Below are 14,775 nucleotides of genomic sequence, written 5' to 3'. Positions count from 1 at the left end.
AGCTGGATTGTAACATCACGCAGTCACCCACAATTGCGATAAGAGGCCTGGCTCGCTTGCTGCTACCGAGAGGTAGGACCACTGAGAAGATCACCTCATATAACATCAAATAAGAGGTAGCAAACACGCGCCCCTCGAGTCTCTGTCAGTCTCCAATGCTGCTGATTGAGACTAAGTGTCAATTAAAGTATGAAGCTAGGAAAGATGTACCGGGTACAGGAAAATAAGAACGCAATGCATAATTAAGAGTGCGACAACGAGATGACTTCTCTGGTCAGTGGTTGACCGAGACCATAATAATGGATGTCCGTCTTTCACTTGCCGACTCTGCGTGAACTCAGCGCGTTTTTATCTCAGAAACCCTTCCTTGCCAGTGTGGCCCATGCTTCCCGAGAATGAATATGGCCCTTAGCCATCGAGATCGGCGCGGCAGTTGTCACCGATCTTGTTGTACAGAGGTATTAGTTCCAGTTCGTGCCTGGAGCAAGACGAGCCACTTCCTCGTCCGACAAAGGGACACATCCGCAGCTGCAAACGAATCCCCATTGGGAGTAGAGCTCCTCCCGGCATGACGCATACGTAATAGTCAGCTCGGTTCCGGCAGCCACATCCTGGGTCATTGTGAAGATGATCCGGCGCTTGCCATGGTCGCCATCCTCATCGAACTTGTACGAGACGGTGTTGCGAGGACAGCAGGAGTGGTTGAATCTGGCCGCCACAAGAAAGATGCCAGCCTGGCCTGCGCCAACATTGAAGCTAAGAGTTTTACATCAGCCTCGAACGAACAAACCCATATTTTCCCCTCCGAGTTTCCCACGGAAGGGCTATCATGTCTCATACCTGTTCGTACGAAAGATGGACGTGACCGCGTCGAATCCGGCATAGGGGCAGTGAGCAGCCATGCGCTTAAAAGCCTGCTGGGAGGCAACAGTCAACTTATCGAACTCATCGTATAAGGTGACGTGATCGGCGTGGAACAGCTCGGGCTCGACCAAAATCTGCTGGCCCCATCTGAGGTCCTGGCGGGCGAACGCACCGTATCCCGCAAGGGGCGACTTGCAGATCTCGAAGAACTTGTTGCGGTAGTGTTCGGGCGAGCTCGGCGGGCCGGGCGGGTACTCGTCGTCGTCGCGCTCGACCGGGCGTCCAGGATGTGGGCGAGGTGCTCCGTTCGGGCGGAAGATCTCTGCAACGTGAAGGACAACTATTAGTATTACGACAAGCACTCATCAGTCAAAGGACGGAAATCACCTTCGATCCCGCCGGTGGAGACACCAGAATCACCGCTGGCCGGAGGGCTCTGGCCATCAGGACCACCAGTGCTCCCGCCAATTCCAGAGTCTGATACACCGTCGACGTTGGCGCCGCTGCTGGTAGCGCCGCGTTTGCCTCCAGGCACTTCTCGTGCCAATCCCCGAGCTTTGTTCAGGTCATCGGGAAGAGGGACGAATGAGTCCTCCATCTGCTGTTCCTCGAGCTTTCGATCCGCGCTAGAGAATGTCAGCTTCACTCTTGCTCCCACTCAGCCACCACGGGGTTGGTATACTTCAGAGTCAGCTTGAAATGAGGCAGATGGCCGATACGCTCGCATCTCTTGATAAAAGGCAGACCTTCGAAGGAAAGCGTTGTTGTCATTCTGTTCAAGATCAGGGAATCGGAGCTTCGGGATCGGGAACTCTGGCTACTGAAGAGGCTTGCGGTCTTGCGGATGAGGTTGGTATGACCATGGTCGGAATTGCCCGGGGTAGGAAGCCCATGAGACTGAGTTGTATCATCCCGATCCCCACCACGTTGAGAGATAGAATCGAAAGGAGTCAATTCGGGGAAAGGAAGCTGGAACTCGGAGACTGACAGACGAGAAGACTAAATGGTGAGTTCTATGCGGCCAAGCAAGCTTTGAAGTAATTACTTACTGAACTCGTCGTAGAAGGTGTAGAAGGTGGACTGGGGTACCTGTGTTTGTCCATGGTGATTGTAGGGCGGTCGTGTTTGCCAAGCTAGAAACCCAAGTTGCGTTGGTGAGTGTATAGGTCTATAGCAACTCCCTTTGCGATTTATCAAAGGTTGGCTGTTGATCAGCACTTACTCTATGTGGCATTTACCTTTAGCACCCCGTTTGCTGGCACAAATCGGCATCAGCTGTGGCATAGGGAAAAAGGGGTCGCCGAGGGGAGACAGAAGAGCTGCTGCCTTTTCGTATTCAATGCAAGAGTGGGTGTAATAACGCCAGCAGAAACATGGAAAAAGGGGTCGGCGGCGGGGGGAGATAGCACCTGCCTCTTTCTTACCTTCCCGTCACAGAAAGTTGCAGCAGCGGTGGGATAGGTAGGTGATGGGAAAGAGGGGATGTTGGGGCATGGAAAAAAAGGGGTCGGCGATGGGAGGAAAGAAGACTTCCGGCTCCTTCGCCTTCAACGAAGGAGACGGAACAACAACAGCAGAATGTGTAGATGGCAAGAAGAAGAATTATCCTCTCTGAAATCACTTCCAGTATACGTGACGAGTGAACGGTGGAATGTTGTGTTGTGGGAAGAACTGGGTGATGGACAATTGCTCGGTGCAAGAGTAGGAACTTACCAGCACGACCCGATATCGTTCAGAAGACAGTGAGGGTTAGGAAATGACATGAACACATACCTGATTGTGATTCTGAAGCCTTCCAGCGAGAAATTGTGCTTCTTTGCTTTGTTGTTTAGTGTTTGGGGAACGATCGTGTTGTAAGGATGAGCCACGAAAGAGGCCCACTTCACGCACGCAGCAGTTTTGAAGGCGAAAGCTTTCGGCCCAAGCTGTCGATCGATATTCGGCAGAGCTTGAAAAGAGAATGGATGTCAAAGAAGAGGAAGAAGGGAGCGGTAGAAGGCGAGGTCAATTGGATTAAATAGTTGCCCTCTGTCTGGCTCCTGGACCAACCGTTCAAGTGAACGCAGATGAAAGGATAGTAGAAGGAATGATGAGCGCGTCGTTAACGTTCTGCGGACGACACTGCGTTTCGTTTTACGATGACCGAACGTGATGTTTCCAGGTGTCCTGGCGTCGTTGGATAATGGTCAAGTAGGTTCACACTGCCATCCACGTACCGATGTGACGAAGCTCGGCGTCGGCGAGCACATCTCGTCTTTGATCGACGACGTATGACCCCAGGCGTGTTTATCTGGACTTGCTTTGGTCAAGTGACACTGTCCTGGTCCTTCCCGTGACGCAACACCCACCCCCTCGGCGACAGTGGACGCGATGTATGCCCCCAAAACGGAGTACCCTGTAGACACCCCCGAGGGCTATATCATCAAATTCTATAGTGCTCCGTGTTCAGGGGAGGTAGGCGAGTCGATTCGTCTTTGACCGAGCGGGATTGGGCCACTGGTTGGCTAGTTATAGCTGTCTGAAAATAGGGGGGAACTTGCTTGCCTCAGCCCCAATTGCCTCCAGCCCCCTCTCCCCTCTCCCGACGACCAGGGAGGCCAGGAGCAGGAGCAGGACCACCGTGACAGCACCCCGCTGATGCAGTTGCACCTTCCTTTCCCGAAGAATCAATTTCGTTCTGTCGATCTTTTAATGTAATCGTTGTTATCTTAACCTTGTCATAAACCGAGTAATATACTGGTTTCACAAGAACACGTTACTACTATACCAGACATTAAATTATATGCCCCGGAAGTGTAATAGCAACAACTCCAATGATGGCAGATCTGGTAGTCGTGACCAGGCCATAGGTAGGTTCCTGCATCGATGTATCCATAGGTCATATAATGGGTGACAATCCTGTATCTTTGACTTAGGATTGGTATTCGAGTCTCCGATCAACGTGACAGCTACTCGTATATCAAGAGATGATATATCACTCGATATGCCTGCTGTTCCTTGATCGCCAAGTGAAGATAGCATAATAGAGACATACTTCTCACCATGCAACATCAACAGGAGAGGCACAATTCGGTGCTAGTGCTGGCGCTTGCCAATAACACCCTGAGATGCTCCTGAGTGATCTCCCTCGCCAACTTCACATCAACTGCTTAGCACTCCTCGGCAATGACGTGTAGCCCCTGAAGAGCACCCACCAGGGGCTATATTTGGTGCAAGAGAGTGTGAGGAAGAACAGCATAGGCTACTTGAAGTCCCCAGAAGAGCCTAGCGTACCATTTGGATAGGAGTACCGCTTAGTGAAGAGAGCCATCACTCTTTCCGACGGCATGGTACTGTAGGATAGACGACGACTATAAAGAAGACCAAGACTGATTGTGACTGAATCGCCATTAAGCCTGCTCCCCTGATGAATAATTCCTTATACTTGCTCGATAGGCTGACTAAGGCGCGTGCAACGTTTTCCCTAAATTGGAGTCCTCTGGTAGCTCTGATTGGGCCCAGTCGACGAGGATCATCCAAGGACCGGGATGATAATGCGAATCCTTCCAGCCCACTGTCAATTCCCTACATGATTATATCCAGTATTCGTCGTGGGCTCCATTAAATTGCGAGATGGTCGAAGAACTCTAAAGCATAGGTAAATTAGCGAATAAAACGTATGCGCAATACCTGCATATGCATTGGGAATGCTGGAATAAAGATTCTTGAATCTAGGTGTAGAGACATGAAAGCTAAGTAGCCTCAGTAGATCCAATATGAAGAAGTGGCCAAGGTTTTGGATCTTCGCTGATATCCAAGACCATTTCGACAATGCTGGATGGCCAGCTGGTAAGGATGCCGGCATATCTTAAGGCCTCTATCGAGTAATCTGCTGAGTATCTCAATTGCCCAAAGGCAAAATTTTAGATCTCAGAAGCAAATAAGTCAAACGCATGTCTTCCAAAGTCGTTTTTACGGCTCCGTGGTCCATGGGCATGATGAGCGACCTGTGGGGGGTCAGTCGTTGGACTGAGATCGTAGTAACAACAGCCTAGCTTTGAAGATGGCAAAGACGTGCAAGCCCCTCCCCCGTCTTGGAATAATACAGCTTCCTGTTGAAAAGACTCTCAAAATCCAACGCGCAAGTTCTTCCATTGGCACTGCCAGTTGCAGATTCTAGGGATTGTTACTTGGAGGTACTACCGGTTGTATTGTTCGCATGGACACGTTAAGTCTTCAAAACTGAAGGATCTGGTGCCAAGATCTGTTTCGCCAATACCGACTGAGATATTGCTGACAGTTTCGAAGAAAAACAAGATTATTTCACCGTTGTCAACTTCCAAAAGAATCATGAGGACTGTGTTGCGAATCACCTGTCGAGAGATGACCCCAGCAGTTGGTGCATGACTTAGTAGAACTACTGTGAATGCGCATCTCAGTGTAAGTGTGTGTGGTGTGTGCGTATGGCTAAAAATAGAAGGTCGGAAAGCAGGCCGGCCACCCTGGCAGCATGGATGCTACGGTAAGGCACACTGATAGCCTGGGTGGAGTTGGTTCTGACAAGACATATACCGACATATCAGTTGTCGGTGCATCGGCTTTTGTCCCAGTGGTAGGTTTCAACAGGTGGGGGTCAATTGGGGGCCGCTGCGGGATGCAATGTGGGTATCGTGCTAGTGGTTCTTGATGATAAAGCGATGCTGGCTGGAGATTGTATCAGCCTACTTCGAACCAGCCTATGGTGTAGAAGGATTCAATAGGCTCACCCACTGCGTGGCCGTGGAAACTCGGCGGTATGCTCTTGTCTAATCATTCTCTTCTTGCAATTATCCAGTCGCAGGACCACGCAGTCAAATGGAAAGCTGTGGTAGCATCTGTAGGTAAGATTGACAAAGCCATATCATATCCCTGTGTTCCGATCCTGGGAAATGAAGTCGTACATAGAATGCGTCTGGATTCCTTCCTTTATTGAACAAAACCAACCAAATTAGTTCTTCCAGGCGTCGACTCCGTTGTGGGGTATTGTCATCATCGTGGAGGTGGTCTGGCTTAGCTAAGATGCAGCACTGTTGGTTTCCTTCCTTCTTGGACATACGACTGGTGTTAGACCACTCGACGGACCTAGACTGATGACCCTGTTCGTGGATGCTGACGGAGGGCTTTCCGCGCAATCCCGTCCGTCCACCGGTCTCTCCCTCAGATCTTCGGGGCCTTGGCAAGAACGGGCATCTAGGACTAGAAGTCTCGATATAGCTTACTACACAACAGCAATATATCATTAGAGGTGCTCTGCATTCAGGTCATGAGTGTGTACGCTTCGTTGAGTTTCATCAAAGCTCGTTGCAAAGTAGGAACGTACAACGAAGGACTTAGGAGAACATTGGTACGCGTGGTCTAGAAGTGGAATGATAAGACGGTAGCGTGGCAGTACCTGGCGGTTGGCTCCAGTTGGATACCTACCAACCTACGCTCCATAAGAAAGAAGGCTGTCGATCCTTTCCCGCTCAACTGCTGTGCCGCAGGGCCGGTGTACGCACCTAGACAGCTAGACCAGAAAAGAGGAGCATAGCGCGTACGTAAAGAGAGAGAGAAAGAAAAGAAAGGTATCCATCTTGCCATCCCACTTTGGTGAAGGTCAAGACCGAGCCGAGCCGAGCCCAAGAGGAAGCATGGCGCAACATTGAAGAAGGGTTGGATGTTGATCGGGTTTAGAACCAGGAAAAGATTGTGTCTGACCTTGAGACTTGCCCAGGATAAGTATTTTGGTCCGGTTGGGAAAGATCCACGTGGAATCTTGCGTATTGGAGGGTTGCAACCAAACAATGGTGGCTTATTTGCATATGAAGAAAAGTCCTACCTTCCATGGAAGTGAGGTATGTTGGTTGCGCTGCCTGCTTATGCAGATGCATTGGTAAGCTGGGGGCCCCTTCTGGAACAGCTACCACTTGCAGGAAGGAACGCAGGAACACTGGCAGATGGCTCAAGACAAGGAGTAAAGGACGAAGTTGACTGGACAAGCCAGGTGCTGTAGCACCGCGTGCCATTGCTTACTTACCTCCTACATGCTTCAGGTTTGAATCTTGCAGCAGGGCTTAGTGAGCAAATGCAGACGACCTACCAGACTTTCAGAAACCGATCCCTCTCCCACGATTCGGCAATCAATGCTTGCAGATGCAGGTCTGCACCTGCACCTGCGCCAGGTGCAAATGCAATGCGTCTCGGCCCATATTTTTGGTTACTACCCACCACCAACCGACGTTCTTCCAAGAATGTTCCATGAAGGAACACTTCTACCCTCCGAATATGGGCAAAAAGAGCCGAATATACTTGGATTTCTCAGGTTTGGTGCTCTCTTCGACACCGACTCCCTCGTAAGGTTTCTCGAGGTGTTGAGCTCAATTGCAAGTCTTGATCATGCTGCCTGCGATGCTGGGCCGCACGCGCGCGTTTGAGCCGCGCACTTACACCCACATACCTCAACGGCTGCCTGACTTCGATATCCGAATTGCCCGGTAGTGTTGACATCCAAAGAATACCAAGGCGTGGGCTTGCTGATGTGACATATGATGTAGGGCTACTATTGTCCTACATCATTCAGAACTCCCATGTCCCAGAGGCACCCGCCCCCGATTGTGCCGCGGAGGATCAATACCACTTATAACGGGCCCAAGGCGCAGTTTCCACCAACCTCAGCCCCCACGCATGGGTATCGAAGCTTCAGGGGGTAGCGGCACATGCTTATGTGAAATAACTCTCAGCCATCACCACTCATTTTGCATGCAACGAATAGTAAAGACCATGTCCCAGACGGTCCCTGCTGGGGGATGTTGCTGGCCACTGGCGAACGAACGGCGCAGTCGTTGACTGTGGAGAATGACACCATCTACACCAACCAGCCTGGCTGCTGGGTCTTGTTCCTATGGTGTGTGACTCCTTCCCGGAGGTCAATCATATACCAAAGCTTGCATCATACGTAGTTCTCTCTGCGCCGTGTTAGTCAACGCCCAGGCGAAGCCAGCTGGGCCGCAGAGTCCTACCGACCTCTCTTGGCAAAATGCGATCTCGAAAAATGGGCATGTCCTATTATAGGAACAACGCGCCATAGGGCTGAGCCCATGCCTTCAGATACTGCCATGGATGCCCGCTATCCACGTGTTGACCCGGGATGACGAGGTTCTAGTAGGTTGCTGGTTGAGTCTTCAACGAGCGAATATATAAAACAGACGGGATCATCGCATGGCTTTCTTGTCATGCATTCTTCATCAAACAGCTCCTTGTCTCTTAACTACTACTTCCACAATCCCCTTCAGCTACCCTTCCCTCCATTACACACAGAAGAAAGCCGTGCAAGGAAGACGATCTGCTGAACAAGAAACCCGAGTCTTCAACGAGCAAGACAGCATCTTGATACAGTCTCATCGCATACTGGTTGTTCTGACCCAGAGCCAGACAGCGTGACACAGTTAACTGCCTGAGAATACCACATCCAAGTCCCCAGGCCTTCACACAACTACCTTTCAACACCAAACATCCCACATCTTCTTCCAACATGCCTGGTTCCGACTCAGAAGACCAGACTTCAGGAAGCGGTGGCTCAAGTCCTGCTGATAGCACCGGCAGCCAGGATGAGACCCAAAGGGGACGTAGCCGCAGTGGTTACAACTGAGTGGACGGCATCTTTCACTCGAACTTGATCAGATTCATTAGATCCAAGCTATACCCATCACCAGCTTCGCATTTCAGTCAATATTTGGGAAAGGATTTTGATATGGCAAATATGCGGGAGGGGTAGTGTGCATTATATCCAGGCAGAGATTTGTGTTTGGTGTATTTGGGGTGGGCGCGACTTCTCTTTTTGTTGTATTTTATTTTACTGCTCCCTCGAGCCCATATAGACGGGTGAGAGCATAAGTCTCGAGACTTTCGGGCGCCAATAGAAGTTTGCACTGTTATATTTTCTTTTTAGTCTATCTTAAACATGGCGAAAGCATTCTCTGGTTTTGGTGCGTGGTTCCTCCCGCTGTTCCTCGCCCCTGTCTCTCCTGTCAAAAGGTCCTCCCTTCGTTAGAGACTGCCATAAGATCTCCGGGGGTAAGTAAGCGAGGGTAGACGGACACGAAATCAGCTTGTCCCCTTCATGACCTCTAATGTCTAGAAAGGAGTGCGCTAGTGTAACAGGCAATAGGATATCAGTCCACCAAGAGCGATAAAGCCGGCAGTCCTCTCCGGACACCGGAGTGAGTCAAAGGCCGATTAAAGTACACCCTTTACTCCACCTAACTCCGGGCTGGTAGATGTCCGAGTGAGATGATTGCGGGATTCACGGAACAGGGGGTAACATATCCCCCGGTACCGCCAATGCTTCGTTGCGTCTTGGACCGCGCGTCTACCTCTCGCAACGAAACCCATGGACTGAAGGCGTCATCCATGCTTTCAAAGAGAGGTATCCTTGCAGCTGCAGTATGCGGTCTTGTTTGCTTCTCTGGGGGCAGTTTCCCATGCGCTACCGCTCCCCGATGGTGAGATCCTAGCAAACGACCCGATGTGACTTAACCCCCGGGCCTTTGCGAACTATTCTCGAAGCTCGATGCAGGATGGGGCCTTCTTCGGTAATAAACTGGGAATGACGTTTTTTCAGTAGTAGGTTGGGCGGCGATCATATGTCAGGTTGCAAACATGCATAACAGTGCATTGCTTCTTTGTTGCAGCAGCGGTACTAACCTCACTCATCGCACATTGAATGGGGGGAAGCTCCGACGACGCCCATAACTGAATTGACATTGTCTCTTCTCCTCACCTGACCGCTTACCTTGGCGCCGAGGGGAGCCCGTCTCTTGATGCCCAACAGGTAGAGGTTCCGCGGCAGCGCGATCTTTCACAGTAGTTGGGCTGCAATACATGAGGAATTTCCCGGGGCCCCGGATCCATCGCAGCGGTTGGTTGCACAGGTACGTAAGGACGACTCAGGGATACATATGTAGAGGAAACCATCATATTACAAGGAAGAAGACTGACAGGACTGACGGGCATAAGCCGCACTGACCGTTACCTGAGAACTGACATGGCTCTGCCCGGAAACCAGCTGGCCAAATTGAATGAATGCATTGGCGATATGCGAGGAAATCAGGCATTATAGGGGCCGGCGGGGCCTTGGGGATATTTCTTCTGCTTTCTCCCGAATATCCCGGCCCGGCCGACTCCTGTCTTGTGAGACGTGCCACGCAGCTCTGGCGAAGCGATTGCTACTTCAAGAGCTCAGTGGAATGTTACTATATGACTCGTCGTCTCCTGGCAAGTTGTTTTGATTTGCCTCCAGTGGGTGTAAGAGAGACTGCAACCCGCCGAAGGTATTCTCCTGGAATCACCCGTATCAAGTACTTCGAGAAAGAGAAACGTCCCGCATGTATTCTATGCTAATAGCTTGTTGCTTAACGTTACATGAAGGTGCAATATTTTCTTGAGTATACCCCCGACAAAGAAACAAATGGCCCTCCTGAATACTTTTACATACCTGCGTCCGTTTGCTTATTGGTATGATAATGACGCGCGCCACCTAGTTTTGGTTCTAGTAGAAAATGCTGACAAAAGCCGACTGAGATGTTCCTTTACCAAAGCCCATGTTACCCTATTCATTCAATTTTGGAGACGATCCACCGAAACCCATTACACCGTAGGCCTTGATGACTGTAACGTAGGTTCCACTTGGTCACTAGTACCACACACCCTCCTCCGGTTCCTCTGGGTAACTTGCCAGCTCTGAGTGTTGATAAGGCGGGGACAAGTGGACGGGAGCTGAACAGAGAAGGTATGGAATAGACGTCTTCGACACTTTAGCGGGCTTGCGCGCATCGAGATCGGTAGCCGTTGTGAACCGTTTGCCACGTGGAAGCGTAGTATAGATCTGGGCGACGATGTTCTGGGGAGTCGGTCGATGCGCTGAAGGACTGCGTCATGCCGCAGCCGTCGCATCGGAGGCTCTCGTTGGCAGTAAGGCTGTCGACCTTCTCGTTGGCTCGGCGACAGCGGCAGACCCAGCAAGGGGCGCCCTGCTTGCGGTGGATGACGTCCCCGGGCTTGTAGAGACGAATTTCGATGCCGCAATCGATGCAGACCCGCCGCAGCGTGTCCTCCGGGTGTCCGTACTGGTCCATCCGCTGGACCTTGCCGGCCTGGATGGCCTCGAACTCGAAGGGATCCTTCAGGGTCAGGCAGTGATAGCAGGCGAACTTGTCGTCTCGACAGTCTCGCTCGGCGTTTAGAAGACGGGCATAGCGGGCATAGTCGGCGTTGGCAGTGGGCTGCGTCGTCTGGGCCTGATCGGGTTCATCAATTGGCCCGGCGCTTTTACGAGCTTTCTGCTGCTTTGCAGGTGGCTTAGGTACATATCTAGCCCCTTTAGCCATCTCGTGGGCGTCTTGTGGAGTCGGGATGAAGGAAAGAAGATTAAGGGGATTTTCTTGGGCTCAGCGGGGATGGGAGGTGGAAGAGTAGATGGAAGTGACACCCTAAATCCCAGTATGAGCCACTGCTCGGCGTGTCTCCTGAGGTGTGGATGGTCTGATACTTGAGGGTTGAAGTGATGTAAGTGATAGGTAAGAAAGATGCGTGGCCATCGCGACTATATATATATATATATATATCAGAACGAATGGTCAATAAAAATAGACGGCGAGCGAATTGATGTATCGTGGTGCCATTGACGTGACATGCTCCCCATCCGGTTCACACTTTCGTCCCCATCAAGTCTGTCAAGATTGTACCCTAGTCTCGGTGTGGCCACTCGAAAACGGGCCACTGCTGCGATTACAACCTTGTCGCCAAATCGTGAGTTCTGCCACACCGGACCGTTCCCTTCCTTCGGGTCGACACAATGGTCTGCTGCAGAGTGCAGTCGTTTTGGATCACCTCCAACCCAATAACGACCCCCTGAACTCTTGCAGGGCGGCTCGTAGCGGGGAATCTGCGATGCCCTTATGTCGTTGCCGCTGTAGTAAGCCCGCCGCAGGTCATCATAAGTCGATGATCCATCGTTGATCGCCAAGTACTGCCCGAAAGCCAGACTTCAAGATTCACCAGACCTGTCTTCAAGATCGAGGAGACCTGGACACCGAGCAACAGCAAGTTCGCAATGTACATCTTGCATCGCTTCTGCATTAGGTGTACGAGATCCGGAACGTGGCCGCGAGCCCCGGGGAAGTATGGAATTTGCCGAGAAAGTATGCAGACATATATTAATTTGCAGATATGACACAGAACATTGCAGTCTTGTGGCCGCAAGTGGTGAAGTACCAGCACCTACTCACCCTCTCTCTCAATGTTGCTAAAAACAGCTGCCGAGGTTTATAGCAAACGCCAATGGGGTCCTTAATCATAGGTGCGCTCAAAAGAAGAAGAAACGAATGAATGCTACCTTGTCCGAACGGTCGGGGACCGCGAGAGTTGACACATCAACCAGATGAACGCTGCAAGATTCAGCCGTGTACGACATCTGCTAGAATCAAGCTGTGAACAGAACAGGCTGCTTGAGCGGGTCAACGTCTATGTCACACATGCATACATCCCCCAGCATGGCCGCCATATCGGTCTACTTCCTACATGTATATCGTATGTACCTCCCTTTTCGTACACGTGCATACGTGTTTGCCATTGCCATCCCGGCTGCTTGCCGTGAAGTGACCCATCCACGATGGTCGATGCTGCAATGCCAGGGCCATCTATTCGAATCACCTTTCCAGCCCCAAAAGAAGGAATCCCACTCTAGCCAATGCCACCTACTGTAGAAGGCAATTATATCGTCTCCGCGGTCCCTCCAAAGCGCCCAATCATACGTGCGGCAGCCAACGTCGAGAACGGACGCGCTGCTTCCCGCTTCGAGCCCAACTAAACAACTACCCCGCCGTAGTGAGGCCGTTTCAGTGGTGACCTCGACGTTGAACCCTGATAGACATCAGTGGCTTCATTCCAGAATGCCTCAGAGAATTGATCATCACAGTCTCCCAAGGGCACACGGCTTGCTTCACAAGAGTACATCAGAATGTGTTTGTTACACGGCAAGGATGACGGCCTGCGGCCGCAGCGGGCCAATACATCTAAGCTGGGATCTGCTCCTCGTTGGTATGAATGCTGGAATGTCCTTGAGATTAGCTGGCTTGGTATCAGACACACAGACAGCTGCCAGATCAGTAACTAAGCCAACTCGTTTGTCTCTAGGTATAACGAAGCACCGCGATCCTCGTATCGTGAGGCTCATTGGATCCTATATTATGCAGCTCTTGGCGCTTCCCCAAGCTCGATGGCTGTCTGGCACGATTTGATTTCTGCACGGATCGAAGGCGTGTGTTAATTACCACTTATAGACAGGGATGGAAGCGGGCCAGGATAGGCAACGAGCACTACCACACTCCAAATAACATGCAACATTCGGCACCGAGGTTGCAGCTCACCCAGGGTCGATGATGGCGTTCGAAGGACATCATCGCGACCTCAAGCACACACTCCTGCCGCTTTTATGCTGGAATGACGATGGACGACACTGGATCCTAGACAGGGTCGCGCTTACCCGCCCAATGATCATCGCTGCCAAAGCAGGTAACCCGGCTGCTTCGTCCCCCGTGGCTTGAGCACCGCATCTCCCCGGGTGTGGGCTGCCGAGAAACAATTGGGCTGGAGCAGGTCGCCACTATCACCTTTGGCCATGGCTTTCTCGGTGCATCGTCATGGAAAATCATCAAAAAGACAGGACCTATGTCAGATCAGCATTGGGAGTGAGTGGCTTGCTTGTCCGCGTTACACCCATCTAAAGAGAGGTGGACTTTGCCCGGGGCAGAACACTGCGAACCCAAGAAGGTGGGAGGTGTTAACACTCGGAACTCGGGTCTGTACCCTACTGGTTCCTTCCCGATGGCTACCATGACCGCCCCGGGTAGTGAGTCGTGACTGGGGAGGGAAAAGACTCCAACGTCTAACCGCCAACAAAGGACCTGACCAGGGCTCTTCTGGGGATGACTTATGCGAGTATCTGACGATGTTTGAGATACACGCAACGCTGGGAACAATAGGCCAATCTCGGCGAGTATGCCACTACAACCGAATTGCGACCACAAACATGGGTCCGCACTAGAACCCCATCATGTGAAGCGGAATGTTGCCTCGAGGAAACGATGCGAGATGTCATCCTAGATCGACCAGTCTTCTGACCAGTCAGTTCTGCACTATGTACTTCCTCGCATATGAAAGCAAAGCCCAACGATGCCCAGCCTAGCAACATCCTGGCCCCAAAGACGGCCAGGTGCATTCGCGCTGCTATCTCGCAATCTGCTGCCAGTACCGCTGTTTTTATTCTCGGTGCCGGCTACTTGCAATGGCAGTTTCGATCCGTTTGGGCAAATTGTCCCCATGGCAGAGCATGGACAGGCCCGCTGACCCGTGCTTTCTCAAGTTACTCGAGATACTCTCATTTCACTTTTGTCATGACGCATACTCGCTACACATGTATGCAGTTTTGATAACTTCCATCAAACAGCAGCCTGGACTTCACTGCATAATGACGGCGGAAATCCGTACTCGAATGCCTGCTTCCTAATTAATCCCCTACTTATTGATCTACATCGTATACCAATAGGTACCTGGAATTGCATTGCAGGAAGTCCTCGCTCCCGTATGGCCTGCATGTGCTTGCACGTTCAATCTGGTGTATCTAGCTTTGTGTGACATGTAACCCCCTGTCTTGCCCGGGCCAAATCGTCTTGCGGCTTTGAACTGGCACCCACATAAAAGGAAAACGGACGGCAACGCATATCGTCGTGTGGCGTATTGGCTGCCCACCACTGCAGTCTTCCTGCATGTCTAGGTACACTTTTGTATCCTTATCGTTCACATCTTCCTCGGGCATTTCATTGCCACTAGGCCGCCGTTTTCCCGTATTCACCAACC

General features: G+C 51.4%; 2 protein-coding genes across 2 annotated transcripts; both read right to left on the bottom strand.

The window, feature by feature from the left end:
- Positions 1 to 461: 461 nt before the first annotated feature.
- Positions 462 to 1,967, bottom strand: PG986_003512 (uncharacterized protein; the record flags this gene model as incomplete). The annotated part of the gene is made up of 4 exons (XM_066839734.1): positions 462 to 708; positions 841 to 1,186; positions 1,252 to 1,477; positions 1,914 to 1,967. The coding sequence occupies 4 exons, from the start codon at positions 1,965 to 1,967 to the stop codon at positions 462 to 464; spliced, it is 873 nt and encodes a 290-aa protein (XP_066704798.1).
- An 8,706-nt stretch (positions 1,968 to 10,673) lies between these two features.
- PG986_003511 (uncharacterized protein) lies at positions 10,674 to 11,246 on the bottom strand (the record flags this gene model as incomplete). Its single annotated transcript, XM_066839733.1, has 1 exon — positions 10,674 to 11,246. One exon carries the CDS (start codon positions 11,244 to 11,246, stop codon positions 10,674 to 10,676), a length of 573 nt encoding a protein of 190 aa, XP_066704797.1.
- Positions 11,247 to 14,775: the final 3,529 nt, after the last annotated feature.

The sequence above is a fragment of the Apiospora aurea genome, assembly GCF_038362705.1.
Source record: "Apiospora aurea strain CBS 24483 chromosome Unknown utg000002l_segment0_segment0, whole genome shotgun sequence".
Classification (NCBI taxonomy): Eukaryota; Fungi; Ascomycota; class Sordariomycetes; order Amphisphaeriales; family Apiosporaceae; genus Apiospora; species Apiospora aurea.
Note: the sequence above shows the minus strand (reverse complement) of the source record. Positions and strands in the feature narration are given on the sequence as shown.